Here is a 24327-nt window from a genome sequence, read left to right as displayed (position 1 = left end):
TATTTGAGATTCCCTTTATATACATAAATTAATATCTATTAGGAAACCAATAAGTCTCCATTGCTACCAACATACAGTCACGAATACGCGAGTAAAAGGTAATTCTTATCCTTATTATCTTTACTTAAATATTATAAACGTGGCATTGATTTTATTTCATTTATAATTTATTGTACAAACTAATAATACATAAGGAAATAGGACAGTGGAAAGTAAATGTACAAAGGCGAGTTTAACTCTGCAAAAGTTCTCTTCCAGCAAACGTAAAATGGAATATCAATTTCAACAGATAGAGCGATATAGTCTTTATTTGTTTGTAACCTATTAGCACCTTAACGGCTTCACCGATTTCTATGAAATTTAGTATACACGTACTGTATGAGGTTTAGAAGGACATAAAATACTTTTAATGCTGTCAGTGAACATATCCCGGACGAAGTCACGCGTTAAGTCTAGTGCTGTATATTTATAGAGTTGTTCATTGCTCATTTACCTATTTTCTAATTTTCGTTATACTGTAACCTAATAGCCGAAAGCCGGTGTTGCGCTAATGTATGAATAATTGTTGCTATATTGACGTTCGATACAAGTACGGCTCACACTTGAATTAGCCTTAAATAATTCAATATTGTGTTAAATAAAGAAATCAACTTCAATCGTAACAAAATCAAATTTATATATTATTTTCATTTAAAAAAATGCAGGTATTTTGATTTAAAAACTAAACTATTAAACCGATTTTGATAAAATTTCTTTCAAATAAAAAAAAACCAATCCCTCTATCCGTCACTACAGACCGTTGTATTAAGAGAATAGTTTGTTTATTAATAGGTTTAAATTTATTTATTCAGTGATATAAAAAAAGCTGCCAATTTTTTACCGCACCTGCACCCACTAACATAGATTCATAATTACCTACAACCAAAATCCAAACATAGAATTGTAAAAATAATTGTTTAGTATAATTTTAAACGGCCGTGTGGCCCCAACATAGAATAAGCCACTCCTTCCTATCCCGTGGGTGTCGTAAGAGCCGACTAAGGGAGGGTAAGGGATGGGCAGCAGCGTCCCTCTTAAAACATCTCCAAAGTCTAACTGCGGTTGCCAATCCGCCTGCCAAGTGTGGCAACTACTGGCAAAGCCCCTAAGGGAAGGCTTGTGTTCAGCAGTGGACAGTTAAAGGCTGATAATTTTAAAGTACAACTTTGGGGAGAAATATCAAAATCTATTTTGACTTTTAACATGCACATACAAAAATAAATCTTTACCTTCTTAAAGTCAGTTAAATATAATTAATATAACTCGGTACCATATAATGTTATTTCTACATAGCAATTAAATATTTTTTGAGGTTTTCATTAAAGGAAAATATTTTTTTTCAATCGACCATGACCATTACAGTTTGGTGGTCCAACTGTTGACCTTTCATGTAAAAAATGGACTATTGGCATTTTGAAGAGTCCGACAGGTCTGACGATTTGCCAATAATATTGAATATGCGATGTTAAAAAACAGGTAGGAAAATAGGTCGAATGATAATTAAATTTATGGTTGTCACGCAATTGATTTTTCAATTTATGAATTCTGCGATTCTTTTAATAAAAAAAAATAGAATATGATAATCAAACTTTACCAGTTGTTATTTATGTTAAATGAAAATCTACTATCATTTCTAATTGAATATAGATAAAAGGAACCGACAACCAATGGGGAAGAAAGGTTCTTGAATGACGACTACGTATTATATATACGACGACACGCCACTAGATAGAGTGATGACGTTAAATGCATTGCAGGGAGTCAGTGGATGCAGGTGGCTCAGGACTGTACTTTATGGCAGTCTATGGGAGAGGCCTATGTTCAGCAGTGGACGAATAATGGCTGAGATGATGATAATGATAAATAAAAAAAAGTTCTTAATTTTTAGATATATAATACAAAGTAGCAAAAACTGTTTAATATATTTATTGACAACTTCCATTGTACAAGAAGTAAGCTTTGCGTAAATGAGGTCGCGGATTGAGTTCTCTCTCGAGTCAATTTAGAAAACGATCTTTATTTTATTAAATTGGCTCGGATTTGGGCATTCTAGATTGTGTCAGCCCATTTTGTATTTTTTTTTTCTTCTACTAACATAGTTTAAGTCAATTGTTACTAACAAAAATGGATCTTTGTAATCTATAATAAAGAAATATGATTATATTATATTATAAAATTAATTAAATTAATTATCCGCAGAATATTCTAGCTTGAGAACCAAAAACTGCTGTGATTATATAACACTTATTATTATTATATTTGTACTTATTTTCTACAAAATTATCACTGGTATTATTAACAATTTTTTATAGTTGCGAAAGATACTGTCATTCAATGAAAATTGTATACTTTTTCTATCAATAATTCTAGAGATTAACATACATAGGTTATACAGATAAACGGAGAATTCTTAAACTAATTGAAATAGCTATAAAAAATGTAGTAAAACATTCTTCGTCTTCCTGCCCTTTCCCTATAACTATTTGAGGTCGGCGTAAAATGTTTTGTTTTTCTATTCATTCTGTATTTGCAGTCATCTCAATAGTCACTCCCTTTCTTATAATTTATACTAGTGGCCGGTTCCGGCGTCGCACGGGTGGACATTTTTAATATTTCCCTTCAATGCTCTGCTCCTATTGATCGCAGCGTGATGAAAAGTATACTATAACCTGCTCAGGAGTATAAAGAATGATTGTACCAAGTTTCGTTAAAATCCGTCGAGTAGTTTTTGTTTCTATAACGAACATACAGACAGACAAACAAAAATTTTACTGATTGCATTTTTGGCATCAGTATCGATCACTAATCACCCCCTGATAGTTATTTTGGAAATATATTTCATGTACAGAATTGACCTCTCTACAGATTTATTATAAGTATAGATTATTGTAAAACATTCATAAATTTAATATTCTTTAATATGTAAATAAACACAATTTATTTTTTAAAAAGACTGTCAGCCCTATATATTAATAAATACTCTATGCGCATAATGGGTGGGCAAAAAAGTCCCACCGAATTATGTCAAGATGAACACCCTGTTACGTGGGATTCCAGTGATGAGTCGATTCGACCGAACCTTTAATTTACTTGTATGCAGACAGTGAGGCAATCGACAATTAAATGACAGAATGTCAATTAACTTGAACCACTCACAGATGGTGACTTCGACGAAATAAAAAAATGTTTATTTACTAGCTTCATACCGCAGTTTCACTCGCATTAATCAGTACATACAGTATCTTATGTACTAAGTTAGAATATCACCTGTTACAAATATCATTAAAATTGTTAAATAATTTTTGCATGAAAGAGTAACAAATATCAATCCCGTGAATGAATGAATGAATGAATGAATGAATGATTGGTTTATTTTATTTACCCAGTCCATCATTCAAACTTTAGCATTAAGAATAGGTTTTTCAAACGTATGAGATTCTTAATATAAACATAATATATAATAAATCTTTACCTACCTTTTGAAAACACGATCTAAAGTAATAAAAATTGCATTGTTGCAAAATTGCAATATAACATTTATTACTACCGCTAAAACTATAGAGAGGCTATGGGAGACAGGATATGACTTATAAATTAACATCCTAACTATAGTAAAGAGTAATGCGGTAGTTTTCAAACAGGATTAATAACGAACAAACTATTTAATACTCCGCAGTTTTGCTCGCTTGTGTTAAAATAAAAGCTATTAGGTAGGTACATATGTTAATCCAGGATATTTTTAATATATGTACCAAATTTCATTTAAATCTATTCAACAATTTAAGGTCTGTTCAGATGATTGATATTCTAGAACTGGACAGAAGTTCTATTTCCCAAAGCAAGCAGTTTTTCCAGATTGAATATTTTTTTTCAATTTCGCGAGAAATGTAATTGGAGAAATGTGTGGAGTAGAGCAAAATAGATTTTAACAAATTTGCACAACCTTTTTAATTTTTTAATAATTATTATATAAATACAATAAAATATACCAATAATGAGCAAAACAATGGATATAAGAACTTCTTATATCCTCTGTTTTGCTCATCTTAACGGGTAACTCCCGGTAAGGTTGTTTTTTCGTCGTTGCATTTTCTTGGCAGCATTTAGTGATAAACGAGTGATCCGTTCTATGCTAGGTCAACACAGCTACAGTATATTGTTGAACAGTTAGTATTTTATCATATCCCTAGGTATTTCGTTAAATTCCTAATGTTCTTATTTCACGGCGACAAGTATAAATTATTATATAAATATTAATTTTTCTTCGTATAATCATGGATTGGAGGCAATTTCATAACCGATGAGGTTCATAACCGGTATGTGACAAACCGGCCGGCTGGCTCGATGTCTACTACTTTATATTATTTTGTGATGTCACGGTGTTTATGTGTTTATATATATATATATATATATATATATATATATATATATATATATATATATATTTTATGATTTCAAGGTTTAGGTTAGGTCCCTAATTTTATTTCAATCAAAAATCAAAATAAATTCTAGATGTTGTTGTGTACTTCATCATATCAATCGTTATTTGTCTACTGCTGGACATAGACCTCCCCCACAGCTTACCATAAGGATCAGTCCCGAACCACCCGCATTCATTGTATATACTTACATGGAAGATAGCGGCATAGTGAGCACTGCTCACTTCACTTACAGTTTCCCAAAATATGTAGTGAGCTATAGATTTATTTTACAAACTTAAAATTTTTAAACAAAATTTAAAAAATGTATCTAATTTATCATTAAAAATATCAATATCTGAATGCTGAGCAATCAGAGAATTGAGCAAAGAAATAGCCTGATTAGTGGGAACAAACTGCGAGCAGTACAGGTGCGAACCAGTGGTACCAATAGTAATCGACATGTACACTATTGCATGCATCGTTGGGGTGCGTACAAAGAACAACAACTGAGAGTTGCAGGATTGTCCATTCTGCCGTTGAGCAACAAATAATCAGGCACCATCAAATTACACTTTCGTCTTACCTCATGGCTTGTGCAAAACGGTATAAAAAAAGAGGATTCACAGTTGCCAAAATTTCAACCGAATAATATAAATAAGTACACTACAATTATATTAATCAATGTAATGGCAATACTCCATTGCTAACGAACCCTAAAGCCGGCAGTTTAATCTTTCCGCCACTATAAATCAAGTATGATATCGCTCCGTTTTAAACATTCCGTTTGCATAACTAAACGCGTTAAATAACAAAAAGTTAATACTTTTTTGTCACTTGTTATTTCGTGTTAACATATGGACGGTACCGTTATCTTATTATATCATTTTTCAAGGATATAAATAAACGTGCTATATTGTTTTTTTTTTATTTCACATATATAAAGCCTTTTAAAGATTTTGTGTAAATTATTTAAAATGTAGCGGATATTGTTTTTAATCCAGCTAGTATTTTGCAAAGAAATATGTACGGCCTACGATAATAAAAAAAATATCTTTCGTCAATAGTCTATATCTACTCCGTACCTTTCTGTATTCGATCAAATAAAGTTACCATTAATTCGTTCATTCATTCATTTATACCTTATTGCAAGGTGCTGGCGATAAGTCACTAAAACTAATTTTGCTATCTAAATCTTCATTAAGGAATCAGTTATAAAGATTTAACAGCTACTAAAAAGGAAAGTACATGTCAAACTAGACTGTATGGGCTTTGTTTCCTTTGCTTATCCTTTTTAAAAAGGATGTAGAAGAAAAAATAACAGCGTAAAAATAATAACATTACAAACGGGTTCTTCTTTTCGACATTGTATATTGGATAACCAATAATCAATATATTTATTACGGTTCTAATATATGTATAGAGGGTGCGGGGAAGGGATTGTTAGCAATGGAGTTTGACAGTCCCATTGCTAACAATATGCCCTATTAGGTCGACCTCCACGTAGTTCCCCCTGGAAACCATCGTGAACAATTCTTGTTAAATTCGTCACAATGGGCTAACTGACCTGCTTCATCCTCACCTATCATCTTTCACTGGTGCCCCGCCGGTGTATACCGATAGCGCGGGTGGGGTTGCCATTCCATAATATCCCACCTATGTTCAAAGATAAATATTAAATTATTTCATTTTGCAAAGAAAAAAACCACAGCTACGATTGCCACAAAATTAAAATATGAACTGTAAATAATCAGTGAAAAAAAATACAAAATGGTACAACATTTCACAATTATATTTTTATATAATATCTGACTGGTTTCGCCTTACGGCTTTCTCAAAAGTCCACATCAATACGTGCAATTACGCGATACTCTGTGTAAACTGTATATTCCATCATCCAAGTCTATCTATTAAACTCTAGTCTAAAAAAATTATACAAAAAAATTGTTGTAGACATTTTGTTTTTACTAGGGGTACTTTATGGTGGAGGGATGGGCAGCAGCGTAACTTTTAAATCATCATAATATCCTAATTATGATTGCCAATCCACCTACCAGGCCTGGCAACCACTGGCAAAACTCCCCTTATGGGGAAGGCAAATGTTCAGCAATCCCTAAAATAAAAAAAAACATAAAAAAACCTTTGGGACCTTAGAAGCTGGGGTAGTGAATCACTATGTAACGCTCTCAAGCGCAGTAGCAAGAAATTTATAGTGAAACTGTGAAAGTAATGCGTTCACATGAATAATGTATGTATGTACGTCTGCGATGCCGCAAGCCGGCAACTTCCGAAATTATTGCACTGAAATGCAAATTGTAACAATGGGGAAAATTGAATTGTATTACTCACTAATAAATGACTAAATGAAATAAATGCATATTTATTATTTTATTTTTATATCAGCCGTTAAATGTCCACTACTGGACATAGGCCTCCCCATTGTGGGTTTTGCTAATATATGCCACTCTTGACACGGTGTCAAGAGTGGCAAATATTAACAAAACCCACTATGGGGAGATTGGAATTACAATTAGGCTGACTTTTAAGAGGGACGCTGCTGCCCATTTCTCGATCATTAAGTTCCCTTAGTTGCTTTTTACGACACTTAATACGGCGAAAAAAGAGGTGACCCATTCTGTGCCGGGATCACACGGAAAATATATTAAGTACATATTGCTAGACGAGAAATAAATAGCTAGTCGTGAAATAAATGAAATACGCAGATGAACAACGAAATTATTCATAGACAAATAAAACTGAAAAATATTTTAATTTAGAACACTAATCAAAACTATTAATATAATAACATTACAACTAGACAATATCTGTATATGGGAGATATAAAAAGACAGATATAAAAAGGTCAAAGGTAAATCAGTGGTCTTAATAAGGTCAATAAATACAATAATATTTTTAAAAAAATTGTTTATCCGTCTGCCTAATGTTTGGTCCGGCATCATGCAAAACTTACTGCACCAAATTGGATGCAGTTTTCATAGTTGTATTCATGAAAGTCTAACTTAAAAACACGTGTATTTTTTAAATTGATACGTCATCTAAAAGTGACATATTTCATTAGTTTCTCTACATTTAAAACCCATACGTACGAAGTAGCGGGCAAAAAGTTAGTCAATAATAATCTAGGTAAAGTCCAACTCCAAAGCCTAATTGCGGTTGTCAATCCACCTGCTAAGCGTGGCAACTACTGACAAAACCTCCCCAGAGGGGGAAGCTTATGTCCAACAGTGAAAGGTTAAGGGCTGATATGATGGTGATGAATGATCTAGGTAGCACTTTTTTTTAATATTTTTTTTTCTATATTTTATTTATTTATTTATTTTTATGTTGTTATTATTTTTAATCTAAGTATTTGAAAGTGTTATGGATTATTGAAATAAATTTTCATTCATTCATTCATTTACTTTTGCTTAATTACCGTTTATTAATAATTACGTTCATGTATTATAAATCTATATATTTATTAATGTAATCTTTATTTAATATTATAAATGTGAAAGTGAGTTTGTTTGTTTGTTACCTTATAGTGTCTTAATGTATAAACCAATAATTATGAAATTTGATAATTACCTACCATATGGAACGCATTGCAGGGAATCAATAGATTAAGGTAGCCCAGGAATATTCCTAATGCAGTCTAGGGGGGAGACTATATCCAATAGTAAACAGATCATGACTGAAATGATGATGATGATTATACCATATAAGATGGAGAAAGACATAGCCTATTTTTTAACCCAATCAGTAAACATATCCCGGTCACACAAATAAAGTCACGGGTAAAAGCTTGTAACTATATAAAACCTCTTCTGATCCGCATCTTATTATACCTACCTAATGTTTAAAATCTTAAAACGCCACAAAAAATGAGATCACTTGGCAACGAAGTTTTATTATGATTTTTTTAGCATAGATACACATTTATTTAAAAATGGGCGACTGCAGGTGTTATATCGGAATTAATTAGTTTTTTTTTATACACATACCAACAATAAGTACTAATTAATGTTTTTAATTCGAGCAAAAACCTTATGTAACACGTTCAATAAATCAGTAGTTTAATATTAAAACAACTTTAGTCCCATCCGACGAGTTAATTTACATCATATTTGAATACATAATGTGCGGTTAAAAGAAAGAAAACCTGTTTGTGGTAGCAAATAAAAGCATAGATCACAAACGGCTACATTTTATGAGTAGTATCTCATCATACCTGCTCTGTACAGCATAAGAAGTAATTGTATTGTAAAATATTTATAGTACACACTTTACTTTGGACATATTAAAAAGATTTAATATACCGCGGTGGACTTATCCTTATGAGGGATCTCTGACAGTCAATCTTTGAAAAGCTGAAAGAAAACTATAGAAAGAGTAGTAAGAGAATAAAAATTTTACAGATAAAGATAAAATTAAATAAAGATCAATTTTAAGCAATCTTTAAATTATACGATATCTGTATATTGAAATATTTAAGAAAAAATCATATTAGAAATCTTAATACGACCACCAATAGAAGCTAAAATAATAATATTAAATTTTTTTAATTGTCTGTGAAAATGGAAATGGATGAAAAAAAGAAAAAATGTTAATTTAAATAAAATACAACATTAGAACGTATGCCGTATTGTGTGATGCCGGCATAGCAAGGTCCACCCCTTCCTTTCCCCGTGGGTATCGTAAGAGGCGATTAAGGAAACTTAATGGTTGTGAAATAGGCAGCAGCGTTACTATGGCAAACTAATAAAGGGGGGAAAGGGATTGTTAGTAATGGAGACTAAAAATCTCATTTCTAGAATTATACCCAACCAGGTCGACGTCCACGCGGTCTCCCCTCGAAACTATCATGGTTAATGTTTGAGGAATTCTCCATGATGGACTAACTGGCCTGTTTTCATTCTCACCTATCACTCTTCACTGGTATACCGTATACCGTTAGCGCAGGCGGGTTGCCAATCTATTTTCACCATAAAAAATAAACACTAACAAAATCCCACAAGGGGAGACTTATGTTCATCAGTGGACAGTTAACGGATGATGTGATGATGATGATTATACCATAAGGTCTGTATGTTTATTTCGGCATCACGTAACAGTTATCTATTATTATGTACATACCTTAGTATTGAGCGTGTGTGTGGAAAGGAATGAACAGAGAAGAACGATCGCTGACAGCCAGTGGGCCGACACGCATTGTGTCGACTCCATATTGCCTGTGAACAAAAAGAAAACAAAATAAGTATCTAATCTATCTGTATCCTATTTAACACTTTATTGTACAATACAGATACAGTAGGCCTACCATGAAATGATTTCGGAAATTTCAGAGACGAACGAAACAGAAATTTGATGTTAAAATTACATAATACATGCCATTTAAAATTATTAAAAATGTTAAAATATCGTTCCCCTGGACTATTAGGATACGATATATGATGAACGAAATGTTAAGCTCCATTTACTGGCTCGATTTCGATGCGAACAAAAACACGAAATTGAGCCCGAACATTCGGAATTTCATTTCATGGTAGACCACCAGATTTCTTAAGTTCTGATAATAATGGCCAGTCAATATCTGGAACATTAAATTATATTACTCATTTTATGAGATGACAAATATTACAAAAAAAAGTTTTTATTTTTCTTAAATATTTGTATTTTAAATATATCTAATAATATTAATTATAATACTTATATTAGAAATGTAAAAGTTAGTTTGTTTGTTTAATTCGAATTTACAACATCCTCCTTTTCTCAATTAAGTTAAAAAAATAAATGCAATGATGTTTCATTAACGTCAGAAAATAAGTACGACTTAGCATAAAACATGCAAGTAACATGTCCGCAATCAGATAAATTAAGAGAAGATACCACAACGGACCTCCGGAGGTGTGAACGTTTAAAAAATATTTTGCAAAAATAAAGTAAAAAGATCATGTTACTTTGAATAAAATGTGTACCTATATAAGATTTTCCACTTCCATTCCCGTGGGTGTCATATGAAGCGAGTGAGGTAACTTAATGATCGAGAGATGGGCAGCAGCGTTCCTCTTCAAACATCACCAAAAGCCAAACTGCAGATGCCAATTCCACCTACCAGGTATAGTAGCTACTGGCAAAATCCCCCCAATGGTAAACTACAATAAGGAAAGGTCTTGTTTCTTATGGCAGTCTATGGAATAATACCTGAATAACACCTGAGTCCTTAGGAATGGCAACGCATGGGGGGTATCATGGCCGAAACAGTATATTCTGTTATGTCCATGGTACTGCTCATGTCTATAGGCGACGGTTACCACTTTCTATCAGGTGGGCCGTCAGCTTGTTTGCCATTCTAAGTTGTATAAAAAAAAAAATGGAGGATGCCTACTTTCAGCAGAGGGTAGATAACGGCTGATACGATGATAAGAAGATTTTAATGCGGTTATATTTTCATCATTGAATAAATATTTACAAAGGAGTTAAAAAATATTCAAAAGAAGCAGAGACTTGCGTACTATTACATATATATCGAAATTATAGTTGTGTTAATTTTTTTCTCATATCAACAGAATGTGTCTAACTAACTGTCAAGTTAGTATGAAAGACTCAACATTATTTGACGTTTTTTTTTTACTTAAATTTTATTGAAAAACAGTATACACTAATATGGGTAAACCTCTTAAAATTCAATATAATCTTTTATATTACCAATTAGTATTACTTGTGTGGAAACAACAAAAAAATAGACAACTGTAGTCCTTTACCGACCCGGGTTGACCATAAACAAATAAAAAGCGAGTGCCGGGGTCGACGCACTGGCTGCAAAAGTACAATGTCTCTTCCCAGAAGAAGCCAGTACGAAATAAATACGAATATAAGTATACAAGCGTTTCCGCGTTCGACCGGTTGTAAGGGCATCCGATCGATATAGTTATTGATTCACCTGTACTCGCACATAAAATGTAAGAAAAATAAAAGTACCTTTATCTGATCGGCTATTATGATAATAATATACTTATGTCTTCCTTTTATGGGCAGGAACTCATGCCTGAGTGGGATTTAGGTGTTGAATTTAATAGAATATTTTTTTAACCAGTAAACGTAAATTTAAACATCTTTGAATTGTCATTATTTTGTGATTCTACCACCCAGTTCAAAATCTAATTGTAGTTGAGAAGAATGAACAAAAAACAGCTGTCGCTATTCCAAAAGTTGAATTTTACAAGTTAGAAATTTATGTAAATACTAAGCAATATCATATTATAAAATTTGCATAGAATTAAAACAAAAAAAAAATTATTTGAATAAATTTTATAAATTTTACATTATATAAATATTATATATAAGTATAAATTATAAAAATATAAATAAAAGTTAAGGTATTTTTAGTGTGTAATTAAAACAATATAACAAAAATAATTGTAACTTAAATAAAGATTGTACAATACAATACAATTATTTTACATAATTTACATTATAACGATCTATTTGCAAGAGTTCATTCATTCGTTCATTCAATGTTGACAGATAAAGCCAATGTTGCCAAACTTTAGTACCACCGGTTTTAAATATTTTATTAACTATAAAAGCATAATACAATTTACATATTTCTTGTATTATTCTAATTATACGTATAACGATTTCATTTATAAGTGTAAAATCCATGTTCATCGAGATATAATTTTATGGGGACCATGGATTTGTTACGTTTGATGGTTACTAGGGTTGTAGTGTAAAAATAAAATAAAATTAGCTAGTCTTTTCTTTCTTAATGAGAGAATTATAAATTAGCCTATACATTACAATTTTGTAGTCATTATAAATATATGTATGTCTGAAAAATCTGAAGTAATTATAATGTAGTATAATATTATATTATAATCTATATTAATAAAAATTAATCGCTATATTCAAAACCTGAGAACTTCCGACGAAACCCCAATTTTTTTTATCTGTCACAGTTCGATACTTTTTGATAGAACGACATCTGTCGGGTCAGCTAGTATTTAAAAAAAAAAACAAATGAATGTTTCTACCCCAATAGGTTACATGCACATATACATACTCGTAAATGTGTGTGTTTATTTAAAAATATCTATTATTTTACTAAACATTTATCGCGACTTTATTTAAGCGAATTTTTTTTTTTTGTTCTTGTTCTTTCCCATTTGTGGAAATTTCGAGAGATTATTTTTAATCAAAACTTTCTTCTAAGAACCTTATAAAGATTGTAACTTCTGAAAATTCGACAGTATTAGGCCACGTGACAATAAACTGTCCTCTTTTATCTATGCTTTCAGTGCCAATTTGCTGGGTAACCTATTTTAATCTGTAAAGGTGTTATAAAATAGATAAAAAATTACTGGGCACGTATTGCATAATATACCACATAATATACTGCAGACTAATAAACTCCTTTAATACCTTTTTTTTTAATTCCTATATTTTTGTTTTAATTAACCAACTCTCCTTGACAAATTGTAAGAATAAGATGTTCCATATGATTTATTACAAATATCCATATATTTTTTATTTCTATACAAATATGGCTCTTATTAATGGAACGCTTGAAGCTATAATTACTTGCCTTCGTCCGCCATAATTCATACGTCAATAAATAATATTGATGTGAATACTTATACATAAATAATGTTTTTAAATTTAATTTAATCAGCGTTACTGCGTGCTGATACCATATATGCAACAAGCCCTGACACTACGGACAGACGGAAAGAACTGCCGACCCCACGCGACGCGCCGACACGCACGATGCCTGTTTTATCATAATCATGGTTAAACCTCGTTAAACGATACAAGAAATTTAACTCTAAACGAAGGTAAAATATTTTTAAATTGTGTTCCAAAAAAAAATTAAATGTGGCCAGTTATTCTAATTTTAAAACTAAACTATTTCAATGATTTTGATATAATTTCTATGAAAGTATATCTTTTCAGGTAAAAAAAGAGTTTTCCAAATCAGTTTGTAAATGAAGGAGTTATGTACAAATATAAAAAATACAACTGAATTGAGAACCCTTTCCTGTTTTAAAATCGGTTGAAAAATGAAGATAACATATTAGATTGTAAGATATTATTTTAGGAATGCATATATATAGCTATCTGTGTAAGTAACACGTCTGTCTTTATATGTGATATTGGTACCTGTGCTATCGATATACACTGGCGGGTTACCAATGAATAATAGCGAGGATGAAGTCAAGTCAGTGACCTATTGTGGCGAATTCACCAAAAATTACAACGTCTAACTTCTGTTTAAAATTGCTACATCACTCAGGGTTTGCAAGCAATAGATACCGCAATGAGAATATACTCCTTGCTCAATGGCAGTATCACATGAGTCATATTATATTGTAAAAATTATTTGTAAATGCAAGGAGAATAGTGCCAATCCTCCAACCTACGTAGAAAAGAAGGTTTCTAAAGGAAAGAAAGATACATTTTAGTGGCATTGCTTCAATTTATTTATTCTTTTAATAAATATGTATGTATGTTATATGTAGTAACAATATTTATACATATTTTAGTAGTAAATGAACCGCCTACTAAATTTTCTGTTTGCCTCACGGTTGACTAGTAGAGAACATCATTAGATGTTAAGTCCGCCATATGTATACTTACTTATATTATATATAAGTAAGTATACATATGGCGGACATATGCATTTATTTAAATAAATAAATGTAAACGTAAGGTTTTAATTGATTCTTTATAAAGAGGACATTGTTTGTTAAAGATGACTGTATATAATATTTTATTATAGCCATAAACTGTCAAAAAATACCTATTAATATGATTTACTTATTTATTTTGTTCTCAAGGAATTATTATTAACATATATAGAAAAATAATATATCACGGTGTTTGTGGTGGAACTCGTCTGAAACAAGTCGGCAGATTTTTATAATATTTTTTATGTATATTTGTTAGGTATGAGAATATGTCGTAAAGTATATTTTATACCGCTCGGTTATTAGACAATAAAATATTAGAAAATATTTATATACAGAACAACTATAAATAAAAATATAAATAAAAACAACTAAGAGAATTCAATTATTATGTTTGTTTTAATTATTTTCTTTATTTACTTACAAATTAAATTGACAATAAATAATTCTATATTATTCACAGTTTAAAAATAAATAATTCCAACTTTATAGTCAATTTGTGAATGCTATGTCGTGAAATCAAATAATAAATGTTTAAAATCAGGACATCTCCATTAGGCATAAGACTGTTATTGGAGCACTCTGGTTCGACTACAAAATATATAACACAATGGGCATATGTAATACTAATATTTCTGCACAAATTGCATCCAAACGATCATCTTCAATGCGTAATATTCTATCAACTTGTATTATATGAAAAATTGCACGAATTTCAGCCACAACAAACAAAAGAAACTGGCAACATTACAAAACTTGTTGCGTCTACGAGTGTAGACCGTGCGAACTGGCCACTTGCGAAAGCGTTCACGTCCGATTTTGCGAAACGACCAATTTTAATATTGCGATGCGAGCGATCAACAACAAAACAATAATAACAATTATGTTTATAACGTCACATGCATCAGCTTATGACTTTAAAATAGCTCTATTTGCAATAATTGAGACAATCGAGCATTAAAATAATCATAATCTCTAATAATTGTCTAAAACAACAATCTCATTGCAAGTAATTTTGCTAAATAGTTTGAGAGATCCGCAATGTAGTTACAGTCATCATACCTACTTTTTACAACAGCAAATGTCCGAGCCTTAGATTGTATAGTGAGTGTCCCCATATAAATGCTTCGCCAAAAACAGGTCAACTTTTTTATCCATCAGTGCCTAAATAGGATTACCAAAATATATATTTATTACTCAATATGTGGGAGAAATTATATTGTAAGATTACATTGAAAAATATAAACGATACAAAATTCTTACGAACATATTTAAATAAACAAGCTAAATAGTGCATAATAATTAGTAATGATGCTTATCTGTATTGCTTAATTTGATTAATATCTAAATATTGACTTAAAATATGTTTTCGTTAAATCACTACAAATAACTGCCATTTTAATTAATATATGTATATTAATTCGTAAACAATTTATACATATGTATATTTATATCATATCAGAAAAAATATTTCTTAATTAAAATAAAAAAAAAATGAACTGATCTGGGAAATCTTTAATCCAATTTCCTGCAAAACTGAAAAAATGAATCGTTTTGTTTTGATTTAAAACAATATGTGCCAAAATTTACTTAGCCAAATGTTAATTACTAAAGCTTACTAAAAATTGAGTCGTTTTTAACACTCCATGCTCTTTCTATATAATCTACAGTGCAATATAATATAAATTTATGATCTGGGCGTAGAATGGGCTACACCTTCCTTTTCCGTGGGTGTCATAAGAAATGACTAAAGGAACTTAATGGTCGAGGAATGGACAGCAACGTTCCTCTTAAAACACCACCAAAAGTCAAACTGCGTTTGCCAAAACACTTATACTCTGCTTCTCACTTCTAATGACGAATCTCAAGGTGAAAACAAAATGCCAACAATCTCAAAATATAAGTAACCATAAAAATAATTGTGTAAAAGATATTGATTTATAGGAGCAATTTATTATTAATTAAGCAACTAAAGGTTTGCAATAAATGAGTAAAAATTAATCTTTTTGTCGGTCCAGCCTCTAAACCCAGATTTTTATTCACTAAATTACACCCATATCTACTAATCTCAAAATCAATTTTGTTATTTTTTCTTACCTTTTTCTAGCATTATCTACCTACTGACTTTTTTTTTATAAATAGCATGAACTTTGATTATGGACCTATATTGTTCCACTGTTGTACAAATGTCTCCCCTGTTCTTTCTTAAAATTATAAATTGCACTTATTTGTGGTAATTTCAAAGTTACTTCAATATCGGAGAAACAAAGAAAATCATCTTAGATTATATAAGTATCAACAACCCAAAATAGAAAATCCTGGAACTACATAATTAAGAGCCGACCCCCATATCAAAATAAAACGAACTTAAGAAAAAAAAATAATCATCACAATTTATTATAATAAATTGTGGTAATAAAATTGGTCAAATTTAGAAAAAAAAATATGACTTAAAACTTTTACAACCAAGCCATAAATACTTTAAAAAAAAGTACCATCACTCAATGTCATATCATGAACTGTCAAATTGACAGTTCGTGATTTGCAAAGAATTTAATGAACGCATTCTATCTCGCGGTATCCTCACAACTTACACTTTGAGTTTAATGAACTGAACTCTTATAAAAAGTTGTTTTATACAGCTTAGTTGTAATTTAATGCTTTTTCTGATTGTTATGAATAATTCTGTCGTAAACATAAATCTATACAAAGCATGTAACTGGACCGTCTCTAATTACGCATTATGCAAAAACTAATAAACTGATTCTAACGAAATTTGGTATGGTAATAACTTAGAACCTAAATCAATCCTTAATAATATTGTGAATATGGAAATGAGCTCGTTTCTTATTTACCTTTTAGCGCATTCACGACTTAAGTATGAAATTTACTATATACTTACTATAGGGGATGAATAAGGCTTTTTTTATCCCGGTGAATAAACATATCCTAGTCTCGTGGACAAAGTTAAAGGTAAAAGCTAGTATAGAATACTTTTGAAGTGGATTGACTTACTTGTTTTTTGTTAAGGATCCTTTTTACCATAAGAAAATGACTCATTCAGGAAAAATAATAACTCGACGCGTAAACAAGACTAAAACAAGTGCTAAACAAATATATCAACATAAACATTTTTACTAATGCACGCATGAGACTGAACGAGACAGCAACGTTAGTCTTACGCGTGCAATACCAACATTGTTGGTATTGCACGCCTTACAATGTTAAGCTCACCTTTATACATATGCTTTCTACTATCTTATATCTATATATATATGATGGTATTTATAATAAAACATAAATAAATAAGCTCAAAATATAGATAAAATTACTTTATCTGTGTGTTCGACTACTAATTTTTACCCGCGACTTCAACCGTAACAAAAAGTAATTTATACATTTTTCTCTGTCTTATATAAGTACATGTACCCAGAATAAGAATTGATTAAAGACAACTAACTATCATGAAATTTGATATACACCTAGAATTTTGTAAAGAGAACAAACTACTTCTCAAAGTCATTGGCAAAGTTAAGATTGTCTATCACAAAAATTCCTATGCCAATCTTGACAAAAATCATCTGGGACTAATAGGTACCTTTCAATTAAAAAAGAATCATAAATATAGACACAGAATTGATGAAGATTATAAAAGTAGCGTAGTTAATAAAAAAATACAACCTAATTATTATCAACTAAAGGCTATGTTCTTATAAACGAGTTAAAGCAAAAATCGTTGTATCGCAACAGAATTTAATGTATAGTTACAATATACAGGCGAGACTTTGTTTTAAAATTCCACTATTATAATATAATAATATAGCGGCTCCTCTTTATATTGCATTTAATAAAAATTAACCCTCACTTTGCTGCATAATTCAAAATCGCCATATTGAAAAACTTTTTTTTTAAAGCGCGTGCTTGGATTCCTGCTAATTGGGCTCACGACGAAATCTTAAGGCGGTTTTTGATTTTTTTGTTTGAAGTATACCTTTTAATTGGTCTTTACCGTAGAGATACAACTCTGGAGATACAATATAAATAATAATAATATCACAGCAATAAAATATATTATGAATATTATACATAACGCATTTTGTACATATGATAATTTATGTAGTACTAATTTGTATCTACGACTTCATTCACGTGACCGGGATAAATAGTAGCTTTTATAAATTCACTCTACCTATGTACCTGCACTAATTTAAGGCAAATGTGAACAGACTAATCGTGGGCCCGCGAGCCCCATCTTTGACCACATCTTCGCTTTCCATCAATTGAGATCATAATCAATCGCGGGACCCTGTCAGTAGTACAAAAAACCTATATGCCTATTCCAAATGGTACATGTATACAAAATTCGGCATGAATAGTTGAGCTGTCAAGGTGCTAAAAAATAACAAACAAACACACTCTCATTTGTAATATTACAATAGAATAGAATAGAATTTTATTGCTAATTGTGTACATACATATAGCAGTAAACGTTGCTTTTGACTGGACATCAGTATCAACAGTTATACCCTATCGGGCATGCAACAATTTATTACTAAGGATGATTTGATGACATTGTGTACATGAAGAATCCAAGACGTAATATTACTTTTTTTTTAATAACTTACATATAATACATGGAATAATGTATTCCACAAAAAAAAAAACCGACTTCAATTTCTTTTATACCACGGAGGTATAATTGTGACAAAACCTATTGTTTTGTTTTAAAAACTAACCAACTGATCCGATTTTAATAAAATTTCTATGGGTCCAATCTGAAAGAATTTTCCAAATCGGGTTACAACTGATGGAGTTATGAAGTAATAAACATAAAAAAAAAAATTTTAACCGAATTGAGAACCTTTTTTTGAAGTCGATTGAAAAATATTCTTATTTATACAATATTCTTCAATGAAGGAATAAAAACCCAATAACTTGAGATTTAAACTACGAGTATTATTCAAATTGCTAGAGCATGCTCACATTTGCTAAAAATACACCTACAATTAGAGATTCATATTTCAAAATCAACCAAACGGATATCATTCTAAGAATTATTTTCAAACAAGCATTATGATTTTTTTCTAAGCTATTTGTTATGAAACATTTTTTTCTTATTGCTGACATTTACTTATCTTTGCGGAAATACTTCTTTGAACAATATATCAATTTAAAAAAATATATTATTATCATACAATATACTGTTTACAATAGCTTTAGTTTTGTTAAGTATAATGTTAGCAAAAAATAATTACAAAATATTTTTACAAATAATAATATTCTAATGTGCCTACAGATATAATAGTAACTAGCTTCCAGACCCGACTTTGCCCGAGCAAACGGAATTTTCAAAAATCAATACATATAATAAAAAAAGTTTCAGCCAATTCAACTGATCGGTTATTTTATAGCATTTTATATGTGATTCTTTACATTGATATAACTTTTTTACTTATATAACTTTATTGAAATAAAACAAACACTAAATGTTAAGTGGAGTAAACCGCAACGCATTAGTGAAAACCGCATTCAAATCGGTTAATCCATTTCTGAGATTTGCGTGCACAAACGTACAGACTATAACATTTTATCAGGTGGATAATCACTTTCCAGTTATTCTAGTGATGTATTAATATAATCACATTTTAAATATGAAAATAGATAAGAAATAAATATAAAAAAAATTATACAATAATATATAAAATATTGTCATAAGATTTAATGCAAATAAAGTTATGTATTAAATAAAAATATGTAACCAATATAATAAATAATACATACTAGATACTTTGTTTTTCCGTTATAAATATCTCTCAAACCAGGATCTTTGAAAATAAATATTGTTTTAAAAATACATAAATTACACACCTAATCCCTGATAATTAATACAAGATTTAACTAAACATAATATAACGCTTCGCAAGTACCTATTCATAATATACCGTCGGGCACGTGTGACAACCACTCGAATGATTATATTATGTCATTATTAGTCATTTATTATTGATATTATCATAGACAAATAATATAATACTTTTTCTATGAATTATTAATAAGAGATGTCTACGTGTACCTACAATAGAATGGTACACATTACTACTAGCTTTTTGCCCGCTACTTCGTACGCTTGGATTTCAGAAGTAGGAAACACGAATAAACCACTTCTAAATAGCATAAAAAGATAAAAACATACACCAGATCAAGTTAGACCTTCATAGAACACAAGAGTGAAAACCGCATCCGATTTGGTGCAGTCGTTATATAGAAACTATTTTTTTATCTCGGACAATTAACATGGCTCGACGTCAATTACTAATTGGTTTACATTTTCATTAAGTTTTATTGAAACAGACCATACTAGTATACAGCCTTAGGGGTGGGGAGATTTTTTTTAATGGATGATAATGAAATGGTGACCCCGCCTGCGCTATCGGTATACACTGGCGGGGCACCAGTGAGGGATGATAGATGAGTATGAAATCAGGTCAGTTAGCCCATCGTGACGAATGCAAGAAGTATTAATCACAATGGTTTCCAGGTGGAACTGCGTGGAGGTCGATAAGGAGAATTCCGCGAAGAGGAAAGGAAGATACTGTCAAATCAACCTCCACGCAGTTCCCCCTGGAAACCATCGTAGTTTAATACTATTTGAATTCGTCAAAATAAGCTAACGGATCTGCTTTCTCCGCATCTGTCATCCCTCACTGTACCTTGCCAGTGTACATCGATAGCGCAGGCGGAGCTAACATTCTATTATCATCATACGTTAAAAAAAATATGTATCTATGCAATGAAACCAAAATCGTTTGTGTACTTTTGAGGAAGTACCTATTCTGTCAATGTAATATTTATCAAAGAAACAGAAAAAATAAACAAAACTTATTGCAAAATGACAGAGAATTTTGAGCCTCCCATACTAATTTTACAACTAAATGTAGGGTTCCATAACAAAAGGATTCAATAAGACACTATCATTTCAAAGGCTTTATTCATCCGTCCTTCTGCTTGTATCTACCATAACGTTATGCCACAGCAATTTTTTTGAACAACAGTATAATTTTCAAATATGGATTCGTTGTAGATATTGTTTCATCACCATCATCATATCAGCCGTTAACTGTCCACTACTGAACGTAGGCTTCTCTCATAAGAGTGGTTTTACCAGTAGTTGCAATGCTGGGCAGGTGGGTTGGCAACTGCAGTTAACCTTTTGTGATGTTTTAACCTTTAAAAGCCTGATTTTTTAAATCAAATTAAAAGATATATAAGTGTACCCTTTACTGTGTTTACTAATTGGGAAAAATAGTAAAAAAATTCAAAACTATATTTTTATGTATTTATTTTGAAAAAACATTTGGTAACATGTAAACAGCCAAATATTAAAATAAAATTGATTGTAGGCGCCTAGGGGTTATAAATGCGATTTATAACCCCGGTATCAAATTTAAAACTTCAGGTATTTAAGGGTTAAGAGAGACGTTGCTGTCCATTCCTCGACCATTGAGGTCTTTAGTCGCCTCTTACGACACCCACAGCGAGGAAAGGAGTGGTCCATTTTATGCTGGCTTGTAGATATTATTTACTCACTTTTATTACAAAAGAAAAAATAAAAAAAAAAAGACAGAAGATATCGTTGCCAAAAAGACTGAATCAATTTCTCAATATTTCAAACTAGACTCACTAGTTCCCCGTGGAAAATCTTTATCTAGGTACAAAATATAAAAAAAATCATTTGGCATATTAATTGGAGTCAATAAAATTAAACATATAAAATTAAACACGTAATTTTGATATAAAATAAAACCACACGGATAATCCGAGCGAGTACTTTTCCGTGATATAAAATTCGACTTTATAGCAGCCACTCGATCAAGTCGTGGCAGGCAGATACCGAGCCAGGTGTGTCATCTGCGAATTTAAATAATAAAATTATAACTACAAACGGCTGCGGCTAAAGAGACCCTAACTATGTATATTAAGTATAGTCTATAATCCAAACATTTGTAACTGTCGCAAAACCGAAGCGAGCCAACATTTTAATATGCCTCCCACCGGCGTGTTTTCAAACTGTTATCAGACCTAAAACTGTAGTGTACTAAAAAGTTCGCATTTTTTGCACTCGTTTCCAAAGAAGGTATTGTTAGTACTAATAACCTTATGGCAATATATTTTATCAAGTATCTTGGATTCCATCATAGCTAAAATCTGGTGAACTTTTTCTGAACTGTATGTTATCTTGCAAAACTCCATATCACTGGTTATTTAAACAGAACTATTTTGTTTAACGCCGCTACCATTAGTATGTGTGTGGCTACTAACACTAGAAGATTGACCACCACTATTACTACCAGAAGTTCCAGAATCTTCGATATTAATCATCAATCTCCGACTGCCATTTTGCCTCTAAATGAGACACGTGTTTTGCCTCTAAATGAGACATCTTTACACAAATTATTAGATCGCTGTTTAGAATCTAGTATTAACCGTTCCTTAACACTAGGCTCCGAGCATTTGTTATCCATTCATTGGTTCGTTGGGTAGTTTTTAGGAAAAGTTCTGAAAACAGATCTGACTTTATTTCCACCTATCATCTTTTACAATCTCGCAGAATTCAGTCTAAACCATACGAAGCCTTATTTTAATGGATAAATAAACCTACATAGCTATATTTATGTCACCCGTACTATTGGTTTAGGATGCTAATATGAAATAGTAGGTGATAATAATCAGTTTGCCTACCGTGACTAAAACATCAGGGATTTACCACAATGGTTTACAGAAGGCCACGTGAAGGTCTACCAGGATATAACAACTTAGAATGGCAAACAAGCTGACGGCCCACCTGATGGAAAGTGGTAACCGTCGCCTATAGACAAGCAGTACCATGGACATAACAGAGTATACTGTTTCGCCCATGATACCCCCATGCGCTGCCATTCCTGAGGACTCAGGTGTTATTCCTCTGTACCCAGTAAATTCACGCCATATCCCACTCTTCAAACCGAAACACAGCCATGCAAACACAACTGCTTCACGGTTGAAACACGAATGGGACAGAGGTACCCAAGCAATCGACTTTTGTACAAAGTCTCCCTCTGGTATATTGCTAGCAATGAGGACAATACCCGTTATAAATAATCCCATCCCTCTATACAGAATGCTGGAAGCTTTACAGGATACAATGGTTTTGGATTAAAATTAAAAAAAAATAAAACGACGTATGCTCCAGCAGACCACAGCTCTGGACTCAACAATGGTTTGAAAACGCGCCAGCAGTGAAGTCGAACCGACTCGTTAAACGTTTTTTGACCCCTAAATAAAGTACATGAAATTTGCCAACGGAACTGTTCATCCCGTTACTTGATAACGCCAATGATGACACGAAGTTCATTAAAACTACATACAGTTTACGCGCGTTTATTTACTTTATGGTCGCGCGGTCAACTTTTTTAATAAGAATATTGATATTTTCACGGCAACGCGGCAAAGGAACACACATACGGCTTAATTAAATTTAAACTTTATCGAGGCACGATGGCCGAAATTTATGCGGCTTACATATCTGTTAATGTTATATGATTTTAAAAAGTACCACGGCCTTTTTGTTGATAATTTTCAATAGCAAGAGATACCGGGTAAATGATGTCGAACACATTTTTTCCGATGACAGTTATTTTTTCCATTCACACACATTTTTTATTTATAAATAACAGGATAGAGAATTAAAACACTTTATAAATACTTACACTTAATAGTTGTAGATAGTACTGTAAATAATATATTTTGTTTATGTTTTAAGTCGTATACTTCTAGATAGAGATATCCCATTCTATTTTGTACAACAATTTTGTATGATTTTCTATTTTTTAACGTGAAAATATTGAAATCTATGTTCGTGATATCGTACTTCTGCACATTGATTTCGTCGTTGCTCGATGTATTGATTCCATTCGAGTCGATAAAATTTATAAAATATCAATATAATTCTAAGATCGAAAACCTTATTTGAAGTCCGCATCTATTTATTTCCATTACACATAACATTACTACGCTTTCGTAAGATGAACAATCAAAGAAAGTGTGTATAATTTAGATTCCGGACACTAAGTTCGAGAGGCTACGGAATTTATTATATTCAATGTGGGTGCACGTGAAAACTGATCGTGGTCCGAATCCATAAC

General features: G+C 31.4%; 1 protein-coding gene across 4 annotated transcripts in view; it reads right to left on the bottom strand.

Annotated features, from left to right (window-relative positions):
• LOC113511047 (A disintegrin and metalloproteinase with thrombospondin motifs 16) overlaps positions 1-24327 on the bottom strand; it is a 206258-nt gene that overhangs the window by 110911 nt on the left and 71020 nt on the right. For all 4 annotated transcript variants that reach the window (XM_031912228.2, XM_026894617.3, XM_026894616.3 and 1 more), the window contains exon 2: positions 9594-9688. In XM_031912228.2, the coding sequence (XP_031768088.1) occupies positions 9594-9683 (90 nt within the window). In that variant the 5' untranslated portion in view covers positions 9684-9688. The remainder of the gene's footprint in view (positions 1-9593; positions 9689-24327) is intronic.

This window comes from Galleria mellonella, unplaced genomic scaffold (genome assembly GCF_026898425.1).
Source record: "Galleria mellonella isolate WM207_F2 unplaced genomic scaffold, CSIRO_AGI_GalMel_v1 utg133, whole genome shotgun sequence".
Taxonomy (NCBI): domain Eukaryota; kingdom Metazoa; phylum Arthropoda; class Insecta; order Lepidoptera; family Pyralidae; genus Galleria; species Galleria mellonella.
Note: the sequence above shows the minus strand (reverse complement) of the source record. Positions and strands in the feature narration are given on the sequence as shown.